This window comes from Syngnathus floridae, chromosome 10 (assembly GCF_059516105.1).
Source record: "Syngnathus floridae isolate MCC-2025c chromosome 10, RoL_Sflo_1.0, whole genome shotgun sequence".
In the NCBI taxonomy this organism is placed as follows: Eukaryota; Metazoa; Chordata; class Actinopteri; order Syngnathiformes; family Syngnathidae; genus Syngnathus; species Syngnathus floridae.
The window spans coordinates 4421099-4442442 of NC_142422.1; the positions used below are offsets into that span (position 1 = coordinate 4421099).

At 43.3% G+C, this 21344-nt stretch overlaps 1 protein-coding gene across 3 annotated transcripts in view; it reads right to left on the reverse strand.

Annotated features, from left to right (window-relative positions):
* Positions 1-212: 212 nt before the first annotated feature.
* hivep3b (HIVEP zinc finger 3b) overlaps positions 213-21344 on the reverse strand; it is a 32789-nt gene continuing 11657 nt past the window's right edge. The window contains exons 3-11 of one of the 3 annotated variants that reach the window (XM_088386198.1): positions 15552-15597; positions 9734-12051; positions 9345-9628; positions 7428-9269; positions 6773-6915; positions 3931-4106; positions 3648-3749; positions 1954-2612; positions 213-1735 (exon numbers count right to left, since the gene is read on the reverse strand). In XM_088386198.1, coding sequence (XP_088242324.1) covers positions 1130-1735; positions 1954-2612; positions 3648-3749; positions 3931-4106; positions 6773-6915; positions 7428-9269; positions 9345-9628; positions 9734-11711 — 5790 coding nt within the window. In that variant the 5' untranslated portion in view covers positions 11712-12051; positions 15552-15597 and the 3' untranslated portion in view covers positions 213-1129. The remainder of the gene's footprint in view (positions 1736-1953; positions 2613-3647; positions 3750-3930; positions 4107-6772; positions 6916-7427; positions 9270-9344; positions 9629-9733; positions 12052-15551; positions 15598-21344) is intronic. The other 2 variants (XM_088386199.1, XM_088386197.1) reach the window with 2 other exon arrangements.

Genomic DNA, 21344 nt, shown 5'->3' on the forward strand with positions numbered 1-21344 from the left:
TGGTCAAACCTATTTTGTCAGTTTTTTTCCCACCATTAATGTCACCTACTACCTGTTCATCTCAAATTGTTTTTTTCATGAGGGGAAGTAAAATAACTAAAATGTAGTTACAAAGCTGAGCACACTGTGAAGTAATGTAATGAAAAATTGAATATATATTTTTTTAAATCTTGGATTTCCACTCAAGTGTATAAAAAGGCAAAGCCAAAATGTTCTTTGGTGCAATATTTTTTATTTATTTTTTTGCCAATGACTGCAAATTTTGCTGTGTAAAATTTGCAGGGCACTTAATCCTCCGGTACCAATCAAACTCCATCCCTCATCTTTGTCCCCAATTGAAATTGCATTAATATCATGGAAAAAAAGTAAGAAAAGGAAACATATTCTTTTCCCGTTGAACAGAGTAAAAATAAAACAACAACAGCAACAACAACAATTCCGAAACAATGATCATTGTCATCAAATAGCAATAAATAAGGAGCGCTCTTCCCTGTAAGGAGATTTCTCATCCAAAGTCTCTTACAATAAAAAATAGAACTTCAGTGCAATTCCTTTGACAAGTTTCTGCTGCTCCTTCAACAAATTGTCGATGTGACTCTTGGTTACCCTGGAATTAAAGCAACAGTATTAAGAACAAAAACAAAACACCAAATATAAATCTTCCTTGATGACACAAAAGTCCAATATAAAATTTCACAGCCTTCTCATTTTCTATCTGTACTATACACCTCAAAACACAAACCTGGACAGAAAAGGCACAAGTAACTATAAGTGGAGTAATACTGAGGGGGGGTGGAGGTGGGGGGGGGGAGTAATTCAGTTTGATTTAAGATTTTGGTCATTTACACGTTTGTATTACTCTTGACATATATTCAAACAGACAGTAGCATTACCAGTATCAATCGTGTGTGTGTGTATAATCATATATAATTCTTGTATATATACATTACAGAAACATTATTTTCCACAAAGAAAAAAAAAGTGCATTTTTTATGACAAACCTGAATATTGCCAAAGAACAAACATTTAAGTTAACAATAGTATTGAAAACTGTATAAAAAAGAAAGCAATTGGGAAAAAAAACAAGACGAATGTAGCGACTGAAAAAGCAAGTTGGAGATGCATCGGATTAGGTGCTCCGCTTTTCTCTAGCTGCGTCCACCGTCGCTCTGTTCTCAGTCTCTGGCTGCTGTCCAATCAGGCGCATGGATTCAGGGGCCGCTAGACTGAAGGAGCGTCCGTCTTCGCTGCGACGTTGGCTCGACTCGGTAGCGGGCCTGCACGTGTGGGCGGAGCTTTGTGAGCTGCCATATTGCTTTGAGTCCGTGGTCTCCAACTCCAGTTTGGAACACATGACTTGTCCTGACTGGCTGCTTCCTGCTGCCTGGTAGTCCGCAGGCCAGTAACTCCCAGGAGTCCTACTCCCTTGAGGTCCTGGGGTCCCGCCCCAGAGTGAGTCAAGTCTGGCCGGTGATGGCCCCTCCGCGGAAGGAGACATCGGGGTCAAGGGAGTGGAAGGATTAGACCTTGGCCTGGCTTGGACCATTTGAATCCCACCGATGGGAATCATCAGATAGGGGACCTTGGCTTGTTGCGAGTGCATTGGAAGATGGCTGAAGATGTTGTCCGCTGCTCGGTGGCCGGGATAACCCTCGCACGTGGAAATACGAAAAGCAGGCGGGAATAAGAAGGTGTCTGCCAATGAGTGCCTGTCCGATGCAGTGCCACTTTTGTCCTGTAGGGGGATACACAGAAACAAACATTCTACTAATGTCATTTAAAACAAAGGTGTTTCCTGTCCATATAATGCTGATCAACTTGTTCCACCCAGTAGCATCATAATGATTAAAATACAGTAGCATAGTAAGCCTATGTGTTCATAACAAACTATAGTAACATTATGTAGTTTGAACATTAAAAATGAAGGAATACTAAGTCCAGCAAAGGACTTACTACTTTCATCTGAGTAGCCTTTGTGCCGTGGTGTTCCCAAGGAAGGTATCCAAGGGTCCGCTGCTGCACTCCAATCGGTAAGGGTGGGGTCCTAGCTTGTGATAACCTGTAGCAGCCCGGCAAGCTGGGACGATGCGGCGAAACGGGCCTGATGGGAGACGGTCCTCTTTCGGGGGAGGGTGATACTTGGCGCCCGGGTGAGGGTAGTTCTGCTCTCGGGGACAGGCTGTGCATGGGTGAGGACAGCTCCAGGCGGGGGGAGAGGCTATGACTGGGGGAACAGCTCTCGCTGCTTGGGGAGAAGGTCCTCGGTGATGCCTTCCAGCTCCGTCGGGAGAACAGAGCTCTCCTGCTGCCCGGCGAAGCGGCTCGTCTGCTGTTCAGAGCCCCTCTTTGGGAGGTCTCCAGACCCGGAGTCGGACTTAGTCCGGCGGGCTCGGGTTCCGGAGTACACTGCGGGGAGCGGCCGCTGCATTTGGAGCGACCCCCTGTTGACGGGAGGGTATCCGATGAACAAGAGGAAGGGGGTTCCTCGTGAGACTCTTCCCCATCGTCGTCGTCGTCATCATCGTCGTCATCATCGTCCTCGGACTCTTCCGCGTTGGAAAACTGGTGCTCTTCCTGTTCCTCAGAGTAGCACGCACGTTCATCACTCCCTGCTGAAAGAAAACAAAACAGTCTTATTTACATCACTTGGATTCCCATTCATCCTGTTTTATTATAAGCTATGCCAAGCAGAAGCTCAGTGAGATTGTTTCTGCTGCGGGTTTATTTATTTCCTCAACCAAGCGTGAAACCATGATAGCGAGAGGTGAGGAAAGCCATTTTAGCATTAAATAATAACAATAGCCAATCACGGATCAGCGGTTTTCTGAAACTGAGCCGTGATTGGTTGTGACTTGAGTGACTATGATGTCATTTTCAGGTGACAACAAGTGGCAAAATGGCGGATGGATGAATTTTGGTGCTTAATTCAATAATTAACGCAATATTTTTTTTCTTGCCCCCAACTTAAGCAGGTTAAATTTGAGTTTGATCGATAATGCAAAGATTACAAACAATACTTGGCAGATAATGACTGTTAATGACATTTCATAGTCATTTGCTGCTAGATGGTCCAATTGTGCAGTTTTACATTTCCATCTTGGCACGACAGGAAAAAAAAAAAAGTTATTGATTTTTCCCCTTTGTGAAACACTAACCTTCAAAATTTCTCATGTGAAAAATAATTTGAGGTAAGAAAAAACTCAATGACTGTGCAAAAAATGATTAAAATGTTGGAACAAAATTAGATGAATAATTAACCCATGCAAAGCAACATTCAATTGGCGTGAAACAACAAACCCGAAAGTAAGACGCTTTTGTCTTGCTGACGTTCCATAAGCCACCACAATGTTAAAAATAGACTATTTTTGAAAAGCATCACTTCTATTCACAAACTATGTCAGCAGGGAATGAATGAAATCAGAGCATAAACGCTGCGTCCTTGTATCCGACGAGTGGCGGCTGACAGCAAAGAAAACTTGACGGCGGGAGGGCGAGCGGGTAATGAGGTTTTGCCGGTGTATGCAAAAAAAAAACAAAAGCAGTGTGGAAGGTTTTTCATTCTTCATTATTTATCTTGTGCTTTTTTTCCTTATGCAAGGGCTAAAGGTTGGGGAATAGTAAATTGCGATTGCGTAAGAGTCTTCTACCTGTTTCCTCGCTCTCCGGTTCATCGGCGGACGGTTCAGACGCTCCCATCGCCTGGCACTTTTTCCCATGAGCTTTTGACTTCATGTGTTTGGTAAGGTTCCCTGCGAAGGGAACATGGAAAGCGCATTAAAACTTGCCCGGGATTCCGACGGGCAAGGAAAACGATTGTGTCATTTTTCCACAACAGATATAAAAATGCAAGCAGCAGACTTAAAGTTGATGGATTTTTATATCACAGACAAACATAACAGAACGTAAATATCTCGTTAACCGTCCCCTAACCTTTGGTTTTGAAGGCAAAGTTGCAGTGTTTGCAAATGTACGGACGGACATCGGTGTGTGTTCGGATGTGCTTCTTCAGCATGCTGGGCTTCTTACAGCGGATGCCGCACTCCCCGCATATGTACTTTCCTCTGCCACGCCCTCGAACGTAAATATACTCTTCGTTAGACTTATACCTGACAGACAGACGGGATGGGCATGCGTTATTGATACAGAAAAAAGAACCAACATAAAGTCACAAAATCACAAATTAATGTCACTTTGATTTTTTTTTTTTTTTTCTGTACAAATGGCTCATCTTGCTGCCTGGATGAAAAATGTATTCAGATTTTCTGGACAACTAGATATTGTTATTTCAGCCACACATTAGTATTGATCCTTCAGAATGGTCAGATTTGATAGCAAAGTTGACGAATTAGACACCAAGCAGACAGAGAGCATCAATAATGTTCATCAGTGCATGAAAATAATAATTAGAAATCAAGACACAACATAAGTTAACATAAGTTGTATACCTGGGCCAGACAACATTAGGTTCACCTGCACAATTGATTGAGATGATAATAAATATTAGACAAATAAAATAGGACACAGACACTCACTAGAATTGGCTGTATTTATTTTTAACCAATCAGATTTCAGATTCACAAATCACAGGCCTCGGAGCATTTATTTTATCCTCTGATTGGTTGGCTAGAGCTAATTGAGCGGTGTTCATAAATAAAAATAATAATAAATAAAATAAATAAATAAAAATACTATACATACATTCAGGTGACCGAACAGAAGAAAACAAATGTTGGACAGAGTTAAAAATTCAATTTCAAGGCCTACTCAACTAAACTAGTAAGAGAGGATAGATTCTGTCCATAAAAAAAAAATATATATATATGATGCACTTTATTTAAAAAAATTTTTTTTGTCATGTGACTGATAAATTAACTGCTATTTTGAAGTGTCACAATTTGGACTTGGAGTTGCTGTAACAGGTTAGTAGTTTATACCGCAAAATAAGTGTTCCTAATAATTTGATTACCTTATTAAGCGACATGACAGGGTCACCATACTACCAACTTTAGTATTTGGAATCTCACTAAATGTTGCAGGTGTACTTAAAGCTGTGGCCGGCAGGTGTCTATTCTAAAATACACTGTAAAGTGGGGGCGGAGCAGAAACAAAAAACACACACATTTACAAAGCAATTAACAAGACCTCGGGTTGAGGGTTAAAAGAGTAAATAAGACTAGTTGATGGAACAGCTGCAGGAACAGCTGCTGGAGCTGTTCGCAGTGCTGCTTGTTGCCCCCAAAAAACACTATATGCAAATGAGGGACAACAAAAACGTGCTGGTGGCTACGATGGGAGGATGAAAGCAGATGTGGCACAATGCACAAATGACACACACACACACACACACACACACACACACACACACACACGCGAGAGTTGTTGGGAAACAAGCCCGTCTTTATAGAGGTGGATTGGGGATGCCCACCAAATCCCTTGCAGCGCTCAGTCTCATGCTGCTCCCTCCGCTACACCCTTAGCACGCACACACAGACACACAAACACACTTTATTAGCTATTCGGCTGCTCGGGTGGCCCCTACCGACCGCTAAAGAGAGGGAAGGGAAGCCTACTTACAACCTAAAATAGACACTAAGCACAAATCAAGACACACATTTAGGTTGAATCTATATTAAGGTATCCATCCAGATGTTTACCAAAAGGTCATTTGTGGTCATCTGACTAAATCGACCTACTTTCCAAAAAATGCATTCGGATTATGTAAATACCAAATGTGTGCTGACTGTGTTTAATTAAAGGCCATGAACCACATTTGCAAAAAGTAAGGCTGTCAATGTCTCTGTTGTATAGCAGAAGCTGCAACAGCAAATTATGGCGTTAAAAAAAATAAAATAAAAAAAACACACAGCAGGATAGTCTCAACAGTGCCATTGTGTTTTAGTGATTCTGAGGCGGGTTACTGTTCACTGGCATGTATTTTCTAACCACATGCTAAAAATATCCACCTACATCTCGAGAAAAACAAGGCAGAAGTTGCTACTTTTGTGTGGAGAGCATCACACCCAAAAAAGGAATCCATCATTCAAATATTATTTGTATAATTACAGACAGCCCCGAAGAACAGATTAAATGATAAACCCCATTAGCACATTCTAAAAAAATCTACCCATTTTATTTCAATTTCTTTAAGATGTGATTAATCAGCAAAGATTCTTCTCTGGGTGTCAGGAAAAAAAAAAAAAATCCACTTCTCTCATGACTTGACCCTTTCCATCTTTTCTTCCTCTTCCTTTTGAATCTTAGTATCTATTTCTAGAGCTTCTTTGTTGTCAAGAGATCTACACCTTCTGGGCAAACCTTTGAACTCAAACCCTGGGAAAGAAGAACACTTCTCGAGTAGAAAAAGATCACTGGGGCATTTATGGAAAGTAAACATATGAGAACACAGTACAGTGAGCTGAGCAAACATTTGCAGGTTAGAAGCAAAAAAAAACACACACACACACTTAACCCCATCATGACAGTGTATTATATAACTGGTGAATTCAGGTATTCATGAGCTTGTCAAAGTGAAGGCAGCATGCGCATGCACTAACATGCTGCTCTGTGCCGTTATGCCAAAAGAACCCCTCTAAAGCTCAGAGGCTTGTGCCAGCAGAAAGCGGGGGGGGAAAAAAAACTTGGCTGCAGCTACAATTGCATCTATTCCCAGTCCCTATCCTTCCTTCCCTGTGCACTACTTTTTTGAGTTTTCTATTTGCTCTGCTGGTCACAGTCAATGCGTCAGTGCAGTGGAGAAAGCAATAGCTCTTACCCGCCTTCAAAGATGCGAACGCGAGATGTTTCGCATTGTTTGGAGGTGGAAGGTCTCTCCTCTTCCCTTGTGTCTTTAGGCTCCTCTTTTTCATGCTGGTGATCTGTTACGTCGCTGGAGGAACGGGCTGTGATCGGATGTACCTATATTCGAGGTGGAAAAAGAGACAGATGGCTATTTTTAATGTCAAGAGCATCTGTGGTGTCATACCTTGAAGGTCACCTTGGAGGTTCACTGGGTTGTCTGTGCTCTATAGTTTTAAAACTAAACTTTAACTAAATAAGCAATGACATTTTTTCAAACTTATGTTGCTGTAATTAGGGAAAAACAAACTGGAAATTGTAGAGCAGGTGTCAAACCTAAGGCCAGGGGGCCAGATACGGCCCGCCATATCATTTTATGTGGCCCGCGAAGACAAATTGTGCATCAACTTCATCTGTCAATACTAAATTAAAATGTTCGTTCACTTTTAAAAAATTTGAGTTATTTTAGCAATTTTTATTTCCATTCATTAAAAAAAAAAAAATTAAGCCCTTCCAAGGAAACTATGACTATAATGCGGCCCACGACAAAAATTAGTTTGACCCCCCCTGCTGTAGAGAATAAAACATGACAAGATATGAATATTTCATAGCATGGCTTTTGTTTGCTTTACCTCTGACATTCGTGGGGTGCTGCTACTTGCGGGGGGATTTTCCGTTTTGGCTAGGTTTGGAGCCGTGGCGACGGTATACGTCTCTCTGCTAAACTTCTGTTTGGAGCACAGCAGAGACAAGGCCACCTTAGTGCTGACACCTGGCAAGTTTGGGTTGTGTCCGCTGACACTCCAGGTAGAATAGACTGAGTTGCGAGGGTCCCTCTGAACAGTTGGGTTGGGTTTAACATAGTTCAGGTAGCACCAGTTGACAGAGGTTAACGTGTCTAGGCTCGGGTATGAACGGGCGGTTGCTCTTCCGATCCCCATCTCCTTAAGCTCCTCCTCCTTTTGACTTCTCGCAATGGCTTCATCCACATGTTTTTCCTCCTTGTTAAATTGCCTTGGATTGAGCTCCCCTTCTTTTTTTACAGGTGTGGAGATGCTTGCGATCTCCTTTTTCTTCTCAACCTCTTCTAGTTGTTCCCCACCAGTTTGACTTCCTCCTTCCTTATGTATCTTACTGTCGACATCCTCCACCTCTCTTTCAGGCTTGTGTCGCTCCCCTTCCGCTTCTTCTTTGACCCTTTTCTGGTGACGTTGGGCCTCAGTACTGAGCTCAAGACTGGCTGCAGGTGAGAGCATACGTTTACTCCCCCCGGCTCCAAGTGGACCGTACTCCTCGACAAAAGGTGACTGCGGTTCCCCAGGCAGGTGGATCTTAAGGTTTGGTGTGGGGACCTTCAAATAAGACCTCTGTAACTTGTCCCTTTCTATTTTGCCCATGATTGTCATGGTCGTGCATGAAATAGGCTCCCGTGGACAAGCGGAGGTCAGGATCTGGGACAGGGTGGTGTACATGGCTCGTGTGTAGGTAGGTATGTGGGTTTGGAGGCGGACCGGAACCACAAGAGACACCGATGGTGTGAGCTGTGCCACACATGTGGCAATGAGGGGGCGAGGGTAGGGGTAAGCGGTGCTTCCCTCTGCGGAATGTAATGGCGGGGCGGGGAGGCACAGGGACTGACTCACACTGAGAGGAAACTGGACAGGAACTAGAGCAGGAAGCTGGTGGAATGGTATACCCATTTGTTCAGCCATGTGGATCTGCATTGGGTGTACCTGTAGAGGTCCATCGGTTTGCGAATGTAAAAAGGTTCGAAACTGGCACATGGTGGTGACTGGGAGGAGCTGGGATCGAGGATGTAATGTCTGTTGGACGATTTCATGAGAAGGACGAAGATCTCGTGGCTGTAACAACTGTAAGACATTCCCTGTCTCTTCCGGGTTGAAGTGGGAGCTTGAATAGAAAAGAGGGTGACTCGAGTGGGACGGCCCAGGCTTTGGACTCTCCGCTCTGGCTCCCTCCTCTTGTTCTGGTTCCCCTAAGGTCGCGTGCTTCACAAGAAGACACTTGCGCCGTTCTTTCCAGGAGGATGCCGACTGCTGAGAGGATAAGGATCCCAAGTCAAAAGATTTACTTCTGTTATCGGAGACCTGCTCTGGTTTCTGAGGGGCTTGTTCTGAAGCTGAACGCCTCATTTCCTTGTGGCTTTGGTTGTGTTGTTGGGAAGTAGATGGCACTGTCAACATTTGGGTACTTTGGCTACCGGTGCCCCAGACTGTAGGCTCTGACCTCGTGGGATCCTCATAAGAAGCTGAAAGACTTGAAGTGTGGGACATGCTGCTCTCCTGACTAGGGCTGCGAGGCAAGGACACAGACTCAAAGCTAGACTCCCCAGAGGATTGAGCTGCCTCGGCTAAGCGGAGTCTTTTCTTTTTTGGGGGCAATTTCTCTGCAGGGAGCTGGGCAAGAGTCTGGCTACGTTGCGGCCACTGAAACTCCTCCACTTTATCTGCCTCCTAGGAAAGATGAATTTTTAAAGTCAGATTATAAAAGACAAACATTTTAAATTGCCTTAAATGTAATCGTTAGACCTTAGAGGAAGACGCGGTCACCGGTGGTGACACAGAGGGCATGTCGGTATCGGGCTCCACTGTCACAAGAATCTCTGGCACTTGAATGTTGGGCTGGCGGATGAGGCGAGATGCAGAAGGTGATGGTTTGGGATGAGGTTGTTGTGCTTGGTGAACCTCTTTCACGTCTGAGCCCTCGCTTTCCATCGAGAGGCTCTCTTGCTTTTCAAAGGAGCTTGTGTGCTGGATTACAGACACGCCCTTCCGATCTCGATGTTGCCCCGACTCCGTCTGTCCGGTACCACCTGCAAGTACATGACAATTAATTACGTGGAGATCAACAATCAACGATATAAGTCGTGCAATCTACATGAACAAGAATGATTAGACAAGGATATCAAGAAACCAACCTGAGAGCGCTTGGCTGGGTCCTGGTGGACCTGCCACTGGAACGATCCCTGCAGAACTCCCTGACACGGTTCCGGACCCAGGACTTGGAAGATCTTCTTCGATACTCTCCTCTTTCCTCCTCTTCCTCACAGCCATTGCCAGTGCTCTGAACTTATAGTGCATCATCATCTGAGGGCGATCCTCTCTGCCGGTTTTACTTGGATCCCCGCTCTCCTGTTCCAGTGTTTGCTGGGCCATGCACACACCTTGGTGGGCTCTGAAGCTATCAGCATGCTGGAGGCATGTTCCACATACTTTGCATTCAAATGGATTTTGTGGTGCTTGTTGTTCTGGATGACTGGTTGTGTCAGAGACACTGGTTGAAGGGGAAGGGTTAGGGGGAATCTCCTCCAGCATAAGTTCAGATCCCAAGGGAACCTCTATGGCAGGTTGTCGCCTTAACATACGGTGGGCATGACCGATATTAATCTCCGTCGTCATGGCCTGCTGCTCGTCAAACGAATGGCAGAGGCGGTAGCCTCTTTTGGACCTTGTTCCAGATGCAGAAGATTCTAATTGACTGCTTGATGATGGCATCGAGCGGCTTCGGAGAAGGGGCACTGTGGACAATGTGATTGGTTGATCTGTTTCTGGATTCTGAAGGTGCCTTAACCCGCTGGGACCGGGGGCTTCTCCCTTAGGGTCGAAGATGTAGGGGTCTTTGGGGGTAGTCGATTTGGGTGACTCGAGGCTACTTTTCCTGGATAGAGAAGAGCGCCTGGGCTTCACGCTGTCAATCTCACTGGTGTCTACCACGGCTTCATTGATGGTTATAAGCTTTGTGATGTGTTCTATGACTTGAGTTTTGGGGACAGCAAAGGGAATACTCTTTTCTTCTGTTCCAGACAGTGAGGAGAGCGGGGACTGAGAATGTTGTGGATGTGAAGTACGCTGCTGTCCTCCCAACCGTCCATATTTCCCAAGAATGATTTCCGCGTAGGTTTTGGCACTTGCACTGGGAGGGCTAAGATGGGACAGATCGGTGCTTCCAGATCCGGAGAAGTAACCAGACTCTGTGCTGCCTTTACTGCCAGGGCCAAGAGAAGAAGATGAAGTTGAGAGGGATGAAGGAGGATCATCGGGTGAAGCTATTGGTCCACGTTTTCTTTCACTAAGCCTCAATGCGAGCCTTTGCTTGACAGCTTGAGTATCTTCAGGCTTCTGGCTCTCCTCCGATCCTCCTGGTGGCTCCTTACCACGTTTCTTCTGCTTGGCCAAAATCTCCTGAGAAGATTTTTTGTGGTGGCCTGTCTCATCTTCAGACTCAGTGCTTTCTCCTTCTGTATGTTCCTCGACGTCTTCTCCGATTCCTCTGCAGTCCGGCCCGCTTAAACTGGGTTCGTCACGACTGGATGCAAGGCCTGCTTTGATGCGATGGGCGTGGGACTTTCGGTGCTTGTACAGGTTACTCTTGGTCTTGAAAGAAAAGCCACAAGGGGCACAAGGATAAGGTCTTTCACCTGTATGGGAGCGAATGTGTTTCTGAAGAACACTTGGCTTGGCACATGGACGACCGCAGTAAGTGCACACATATTTCCCTGGTTTTTGAGGTTTCTTCTCTCCTTTCCTAGGAGAGCTAACCCCTTCTTTTGTCTCTTGGCTTGACTGATGCGAGATCTTTTGGCCATGTTCAACCTGGGTGGAGGATGAAGAGTGATGAGATGAAGTTGATGCGGAACCTGGAGAGAAAAAGCTGCCTCCTGAAGGACCTGGGTTTTCCGTATGCTGCCATGCTACTGCTTGCTGTTGTAACCGAAGAAGATCAGCACGTTTGGGTTGGCGGTTTTGCAGTCGCCCCAAAGCTCTGTGTACCGGACGAGGATTCGTTAGCTGCTGGGGCTGCGGAGAAGATTCAAAGGAGGATTCCGTCGTCACATGCTGCTGCTCTTGTCTTCCAGAGCGATCCCCATCACCCGGATGGCTGGGCTCAGCCTCCATAGGGTGAGGAGGAGGCCTCACAGACACACACGCAAGGGCTCTTGGAGCCTCATGGGGCTAATCACATGGCAGCAGGGAGGTCAGAGACAAGGGGTTGTGGACGGTGATTGGAAATCACACCAAAGCGCCTCTATCAGCGTGGGCCTGAAGTTATTCAAGAGGACCAAGTGAGGCATTGTTAAAATGTGCCCTGGAGCAGCACTGACGTAAGTAAACATAGTTCAGCTCTTGGTATAGAGAAACTCTTCGTCTGCCCAGCTGCAGCCATCCTAACAGCCGATTCAAAATCTTTTCCGTGTCTTCTTTGCTGGTCCACAATAGCGTAGATGGGTGAAGAGTTCTAGAAACAAAACAGACAAGTATGAGCTTCTAAAATTTATGTAAAAAAAGCAAATAATCCCATCTAGGAACTTTGAGTGGCATAGTCAGAACAACCCAGGTCACAGTAACGGTACGAAATCGAAGAGGTTTTCGGGCACATAGTCAAAACAAACATTGGAATTGCAGATTACACTTATCTGATTTGGCCCTACCATTCAAGTGTAGGGGGGTGTTTTTATTTGAATCACTAAAGTGAGATTGAGCGCTTGCTATTGATAATAGCCAAAGTGTACTTTAAAAAAAAAAAAATCTGTTAAACCCAGATACAAGTCAGCTGGACAGCAAGCGGACTTGATCAGGGTACTTTTTTTTTTTTTACTATATATGTATGTACCTGATACTGTATTGCCATTTACGATTCAAGGTGATCTCTACTTCATATAGCTGTTGATGCAGAAATTTAAACAGGATAATTAGTTAAGGTTTTGAAGGTTAGGGAGAGCGTTGCTTCCATTATTCATGGAAGTCTGGTCTGTCGGCTCTGAGCGGGGGAAACACACAGAGGGCTTTGCCAGTGAGATGAGGGGAAGGAATGCCTGAGTGGAGCCTCCGCATGATGCCAAAATATACACTTGCACGCATACAGCTTGCCTACAGTGAACAGTAAAAACCCCCACAAGACCAAGTCCTACATCCAGACTACAGGTCTACATTGACTGTGACAGCCAATCAGCTACACTGTCCTGAGGTGACCCCTCTATCTGCTGATTATGAGGATGATAAACCTCTGGAAAATCCAGATTGCACACAACATTGATTTAATACATTCAAACTTTATTGCCTTCCGCGGATTTAAACACATAAGAAAACATTGACACACGGAAAATCATATTTGCACATGCTCGGACACTGATGACATTGTCTGTAAAACCGAAGATCAGGTGATAATTTGTCGAAATCTTATTACTGTTTGCTCCTTGGATGAAATATTACCCCCTTTAGCTATTAAGTCTATAGAGAGATGATTTTTCAGAAGACAAATGTTTGTCCTGATCTTCTATCCAAGCTCAGTTTAGCGTTTAAAAGTCTCACAGAACTTGTCAGTCAACTTATTGATTCGTAAGAATCTACCAGAAGCTTGCTTCACTTGTTCCTTCCGAGAGAAGGAAAACGAAAGCGTGAGCAATTTACAGTAAGTGAGATTCAGGAATTTAGGGGAAGCCTGACACACTCAAGTGCTATTGTGTGTACATGCATACACACACCTGAACACACACGTCTCTCCAGAAGGTCAAGTCCAGACTTTCTCCTTTCCCGAGCGGTGTATTCAATAAAATAAAACACTTAGCTCAGTGCATGTTCATTTCCTCATCAATACCCACATGTATTCAACCCAGCTGGTAATGATGGATACCAATATGGGCTAAACAATAAATTGCGCTGCACCCCGAGGACAGATAAACTCTCTTAAGTGCTTTTTAAAAAGCTGTTGTCACCTCCTTCACCTCCCCAAAACACACACACACACTCATGCCTTCTTTCTCCCTGTTCTCTCTTACTGGTAGTAGTCTGGTGCTGGTTCCCATGGAAACAAACCTACTCTGAGCAACGGCAGATGGAGAGGGAGCTGGAGGTCTAAATTTATCTCCCAGCATCCTCTCTGACTACAAACACACAGTGGCAGCAGGAAGCGAGGGAGGGAAAGGGGGGGGGGGTGCTTGCCCTCTGCTTAGACTTACAAGCTGGCATGACCTTTGACATCGAACCCGTCTTTAAGTGACAGTTGGTTGATATCAATGCAAAAGAGTTCAAGTTGGACTGTCCAGACTTAAGAGGTGACATGAAGCTTTCAATTAAAGCCGAGCCCCCACATGCTTTCCAGTAACTCAAGAAAAGCATGCTCGGGTTGAAAAGAAAATCTAAAAGAGCGAAGCAGATGTCAGACTTGAGCGGAGAAAGTCTCAGTGGCTCGGGGAAGCCACTTAAGTCAGCGGGTCTCGGCGGACACCAGCTGAGGAAACACATCGTACCGGAGCTACAAGACGCGTTGGGATCACAGAAGCTTAAAAGAAGGATTTGCCAAGGCTTTGAAAAGAGACCGAGTTCAACTTTCTAACTTTGCTCACCTTATGAGAGTTTTTGTAATAATCCTGATCCAGAGAAAATGCTACTTTGATGTCAACGTATTAAATCGTTTTGAATTTTAATCATTTTAACTTTTCTAATAGATTTTATTATTCATTTTGTTAACATAAGAATATAAATTTCTGTCACAGAAGGCAAGAGAGAGGACAGTGACCTTTTTTTATTTTGAATGAAAATGACTCAATGTTTTCCTTCACCCAATAGAAAATCAGTCTCAACCTACACAACGAATCTGACTCATTCATCTGTGCATAATAGAAATTTCATAACAAGAATTGAAAAAAAAAAGAAAAAAAAACTTTCACCCAAGCCAGAAATACCAAATTGAGGTTCTGTAATAGTTTAGCGTAGTGTTTCCCAACATTTCTTGAGCCAAGTCACATTTGAAAAAAATCAAGGCACAATCGCAAAGCAGAACAAATATATCAAAATTACTAAAAGCAAGCACATTGACCATATTTAGGCACATTTACAACCAAAAGTAACTAAAACACCTTTTAACAACCCGCACTAATCACTCATTTATAGACTAATAGCAGAATTTTAAAATCAACTCTACAGCTACCTGGAAGTCAGTGTAAAGCACAGGTATCAAACCCAAGGCCCGGGGGCCAAATAAGGCCCATCACATCATTTTATGTGGCCCGCAAAAGCAAAATAATGTGTCAACTCAATGTTTCTTGTCAAGATATCAACACTCTAAATTGTCTTTCCTTTTAATAACAGTGCGATATTGCAATTTATTTTGTTACAATCCCAATTTCAAAATAAATTAGAAAATTATTGAACTTTTTTGTTGTGTGTATGTGATAATATCCACCCATTCATCTCTATTTAAGTCATTAATGGCTAAGCTAGAGAAAGTGACTTTGAAGTTATTCCCCTCCCATCCTGTTGGTGGCAGAAATGTACATTCCATATGGCTTAGCTAACTGCCAAATAACTAAAGGTCAAAAAGGATGGAATGGGAATGGCCACTATAAATGCGAAATGAAAAAAAAAAAAGAAAAATCTAGCATGTTCATCAAAATTTTACGAGTTCTCCTTCGGTCAATATCACACCCCTCTGCTAAGTTTGATAAAATTCAGTGAAGTCGTTTTTGTGTAATCTTGTAAACACATGACCAAAATCCTTCCCTCAAACAAAGATTAAAAAAAAAAAAAAATCCCTTGATATGACAGTCACCAACAGTTGCAAGGCATTTCCGAAATTAGTCATTTAACTTATCTGACAGGTAGTGACAAAACAACAACAAAAAAGTGACACGATACTCAGCATTCTGAGGAAGATGGATTTAAATGAGACAGAATGAAAAGGGGAGGATGTCTCTGAGAGAGACAGACAGGCAGACAGACAGACAGACTTGAGATTACCTGACAGAGCAGTCTGGTCTTCCCCCTCAGAGACGCTTCACAGGCTCTGGGAGACAAGCATGGAGAGCCAGCGAGTGAGAGCGGATATGACTGCTTGAGTGGGTGTGTTGCCGAGAGAGGCAGGGAGGGTGGGGGTGAGGTAAAAACAGAGTGATGGAGAGGAGGGAGGGAGGGAGGGGGGGGGGGACACACACACCAAATGAATGTTTCCACTGTACTGTATAAACGTTCGGAGAGGAGGTGGAAAGGCGCGGTAGGAAATCGAGAGCAATTGATATTCTTACGGTAAAAAAATCGTGGTTATCGCTCGCAAACACATTCTTGGGGTGGCATAGCAGAAAGGTGTAAGAAAAAAAAAAAGCACACACGCTGCGACAATATCTGTCGTCTTTTCTTGAACTTGCACAAACATTGATTGGCCGCGGCAAAAAGATTACAAAAATGTTTCGACTAAGCAATACGGGTTCTGCTGTGTTTCCCTACGGGACACATCTGTTATTCTTTCCACTTGTAAATGGTTCCAAAATGTGCCATCTGGTTTGTTGACGTACGACGGGCAGGTGGAGAACAGAGCTTGACTGGATCTGTACGTTTGGGGAAAACCCGACTTTTAAAATGCAAGTAAACACCTTTATCTGACATTCTTTGACTTTGTAAAAGTCTGACGAACGTTGGAAAAATTCCAATCCTATGTAAACAATTCTGCTGACTTTCTTGGCATGGGGGAATTTGATCTAATATGATCATCATAGAGGTCGGTGGGGAGGAAAAAAAAAAAAAGAAATCTACTTGAGCGATGAACCCTATGCCTACATGTGTCATTTACGTATATCTCCCAGTTCCCGCCGGAGCGGCGGATCTGTAAATGAATTCCAGAGTGTCATCCATTCAAGCGAGCCCCCGCATTACGCAGCAGCGAGGCCGGGCCTATCAACGAGAGCGAGCGAGCGGGCGAGCGAGACGTGGACAGAGAAAGCAGAGAATTGAGAATGAACGCGGCTCCTGCTGTTCCATAGAGCGTTGCCTCACTGGCAGAGTACAGGAAGTGTGACTCACAGGCTCTAAAATAAACACGCTCGCAGAGCGACGAGCCGCCACATAGAACGGGCTTATCAGAGAGGAGGCGGGAGAGAACACAGAGGCGCACTACACAGGCCGGCAACACATGGTCGCCTCGCCTGGTGGGTTGACGGGATGAGTCACAAACAAGGAGCTGCCTAATGACCGTTCTTTTGCCCGCTTGCTTCATCAAAATGGAACAATTATATATATATATATATATATATATATATATATATATATATATATATATACGTATGTATTTTTTTTTCCGCGGGCCGCATTGTAGTCATAGCTTCTTTTTGGCGGGCCATTATGACTGTCAACCCAAATAAATGTATGAGCACCTCATATTATATACAGTAAAAGCTACAAAACAAACTGACAAATAACTCATTTTCAAATCAGATGAGTAAAAACTGGTCAAATATTTCAAAAAAAGATATTAAAAGTGAAGACAATTTGCAATTCTAGTAATGACACACGAATTTAGTGCACAATTTGTCTTGGCGGGCCACATAAAATGATGCGGTGGGCCGTATCTGGCCCCCGAGCCTTGAGTTTGACACCTGTGGCATACATATACATACATATACATATATATATATATATATATATAAACATAAAAATCTATTTTTTTTTAAATATCTAAATGAAATCTATTGGCGCAGGCAACAGATTCTGCATATATATATATATATATATATATATATATATATATATATATATACATAGACACACATACTTGTAGTCTGATTTATAATTTATTCTCCAAGCATAAGCCTAACCTGTAATACCAAAACATTTAAGTGTAAAGAATAGTTCATACGAACAAAGGTTTTGAATATGTTTGTTGAAAAATACGCGGGAAGACGACCTTGAAAAAATAATTGCATTTTAAATCGCAATATTCAGGAGGGAAAAAAAAATCTAAATCGTTTAACCATAAAAAAAATACTTTTATTCACGTATTTATTTATTGCTTGTGTTACATGAGAAATTCGGAAGAGGACCTTGATAAAAAATGACAATATAATGAATCGAGATTTGGTTATTTCTCAAAAATCTTCAGCCCTTGCCCAATGTTACTTTCACTCTTAATCATCTGCCTTTACAGTTTGATTCCTTTGGTTCCTCACATTTGTTCCGGGTCGACTCAAAGAGTCGTTGTTTGTGCCCTCGTGCCGCCCTGATGCGATACTTTGTCGGTATTGTATCGGAGTGAATGTGCTCATTGTCATCCTTTACGACACCGCACCTTCAATACAGAACCTCCCAGTGAGGGACCTTCACCCATCTGTCGTCGCCTTGTCCTTTTGTATTACACCAGAGGTATCAAACTCATTTTCATCCTGGCTCACATAATAGTTGGTGTCATTTTGGACAAAATGAGCGGTTAACTCATTTAGTCAAACCCGATGCTATATTTTGAGACGTTTGTGCCTTAAATTACACACGGACAACAAAATGTGCAAATACGGGTCGTCTCTGTTGAGTTGTGAGGTCGGATTATTTCAGATGTGTGGTAAATTCCGGTAAATTGATGTGCTGTGTCCATATGCGTGCGGTGTTGTGACAGAAATGCGATCTATTTAAAGAGGGAACCCACCGAGTGTACAAAAGCTGCCGTGCTATTACTCAAACTGGGAAAATAACAGGAAGAAAAAGCCATTTGTATCTCAACTCATGTCAATTTTTGGATTTCAATATTTTGACCTTTATATTTTACATTTACTGGAAATAGATGAAATCACCATTAGCTGGCAATGAGACATTATAAAGGATCTGAAATCATCTAAAGGTCGATCGGCATCCCAAAACAAACTGTTCTGAGAATGCAAACCACAAAATGATCAAGTGAGCTGTAACATTCTGCGAGGTTGGAGAGAAGAGGCCTTACACGTGCAACCAAGCTGCCAGCTAATGGAGTGGAGCCGGCTCCTCTTTTGTTAATGCCGATCGATTTGTGTCCTCAGCAGATGCGATATCTGATATAGCCAAACAGTGAGAGAGTGACCACCCTCTGTTCCATTTTTTTTTTTTTAAACCCAACTGCCTTTTACTATTTCAACCTACCCATTTACAAAACGTAATGATTTCAGATTGTCACATGTTTTTTTTTTTTCACCCACACAAGTTCACTCTTAGTTATGATCCTCCTCGATGATGGTCTGCATTAATATAACACGAATCCTGACACCTATTAGGTGAAACTAGATAGAATCATTCACACCATCACTAAGTGCAAAGTGAATTCACAATGCTTGCACGGTAGTCAATCAAGTGAAGCACTATTTCGCTCAAAGAAAACAATTGATTTGAGATGATGGACTTTTTCCTCAGTGCCACTTCCTTTTTTGTGCAGCTGCACCAAGGTACAAGAGGAAACACGTGCGCTGCTGCGGCACTTTGCATGAGCTTAGCTTCAAATTGGAGTCATCTCGCAACCACCTTAACTGGACCTGTCAAGTTGCTGGTGCTTTTTAGCAGCGCCCACACAAACACGGCAAAGAGTCAACAGGTGGAAGCTCGGCCGAGCTACGGACCGGGCTGCAGAATGTATCAACAGATCCCGGAGGAGGCGGGGCTTCTGATTTCCTCAAGGCCAAGTCCGCCCGAGTCATGGCTTACCCTCTGTGACAAACCGCTCCATTCAGCCAGTTTACAGTTTACTCTCACGTCGCCTACGTGTGCCCCCGCTGGCCTTTCTGCTCCATGCCACACTGCAGCAGACACTCAAAGGACAGTCAGCTTCTCTTCGACTTCGATACCGCACGTATAGCGACACCCTGGGCCAAATCTCCCCTGCTCATAAAATGCGGAGGTGTGTGTGAATATTTGAGAGTTGGAAAGCGTTTTTTTGAAAGTAACAGGATGGGTGAAAATACTGCATGGGATTAGGAAAACGGTTTTATTGAGGTGCATCTCAAAGTATTTGTTGGTAAATATGTTCTGTTGTTTGTGTTGATAAATGGTGAATCAAAAGAAAGCAATATATATGATGTCTCTTAAATTAAATGGGATTTTTTTTAAATGTGGATTTTTTTATTTTATGTCTCTTAAATTAAATGGGAATTTTTATTTAAATGTGGATTTTTTATTTTATGTCTCTTAAATTGAATGGGAATTTTTTTAAATGTGGATTTTTTTCCCCCCATTCTTTAATTTCAAATTTGTTTTTTGTTTTTTATAAAAATTGAAAAAATCAGTTTTGTGGTTTTCTTGACAATCTGATTTTGAAATCATCATTATTATCATCTACATGTACTTCTCCTCTGAAACTGAAAGCGTGCCCACAATATGTCCGGTAACAAAAAATGAGATTGACTCCGGATTGCATTACAAAATACCTCACCCACTCAGATCAACGATAAAACTCACTCAGAATGCAAATGAACATGTAAAAGTATCGTGTGAAACTTGACAGCAACAAAAGAAAAACAAACAAATCCCACTGCAAAACCAAAGTGGATTACGATCATCATCGCTATCTGCTACTTGGTAACGAAGGTAAACAAAACAAACAAGTTCAGTTGTGATTATTTTTCATAACTTCAAAGAGGTACTTCTGATACTAGACAGCCCATTGGTGGCCACGCCCCTTAAAAAGACTTCGCCGTCTTGGAAACCCGCACTGCCACAATCCTATTGTGCATAAACACGAATGACACCATCATCAGACATTGTCGGAATCTCCCGAGGCAATTACCGAGCCAGAAGGCCCCGAGGGCCAAATGACCCGGTTAGGGAGAATTAGCGGTGCATTCCTGCAGCTGTCGTCACGACATAAAACCACAGCGAGGAGAAACCCGACTCTTCTGCCGACCCGCCACCGCACCTCCCTGTGGGCGCACCTCCTCTGAACAGCATCATCACCGTCGTCGCAATGTCGTCGGATTGCTTCTAAGCAAAGTTCTGAAAATAGGGATGGCCTTCTAAGAAGTGCAGTGTGAGGACAATGCGAGACTGATATAGTCGAGGTGGCGAGGGCCATTGATTTCCTGTTACACCTCGCTAGGCTATGCGTGCCTCGTATCGGCGAACTGCATCGTCACGAGCTTTTACTGTAAGGACACGTTGCAACTGAGCAATTGGTTATTTGATATTCCAACAGTCGCATTGTTCACTCTGGGAAGCAATTTGCTTCTACACACTTTCCAAGATGAGGTAAATTGACCTCCTTAGTGTGGAGAGAGTAAATAATCAGTAGCAGACAAAAACATGGCGGTTAGTTAACACTACTTGGGTCATTTTCAATGAGATAATCGAACTACATCTATGTCAGGTGACAATAAGCCACTATACTCAAAATACCAATCATTGAGGGGTTAGGGTTAGGGTTAGGGTTAAGGGGCATATGGGACTGGGCGGGGCATATGGGACTGTCCCCGCCCACCAAGATGCTTGTGTCCCCTTACTCAGGGCATGGATCGCTAAAAATATATATATCTTGTTGAAGACATAAATAAATGCTTTTCGTTTGGATGGCAAAATGTCTGCCAAGACTCACAGTGAGCACTATCTAGATTTTACATCCACATACTGTAAGTCTTACACAAATATTAATATATGAACACTTACACTGATAACAAGCAGAAACACAAATAGTGCAATTTGCAGTTCAAGCAAATAAATCCCACTTCTTCCTGCCAGCAGTTTTAACTTTATTCATTGTGGTCTGGCAAATGTCAACAGTTTGCCATTAAATCGCATCAGGGCCTTTGCTGTTTATGG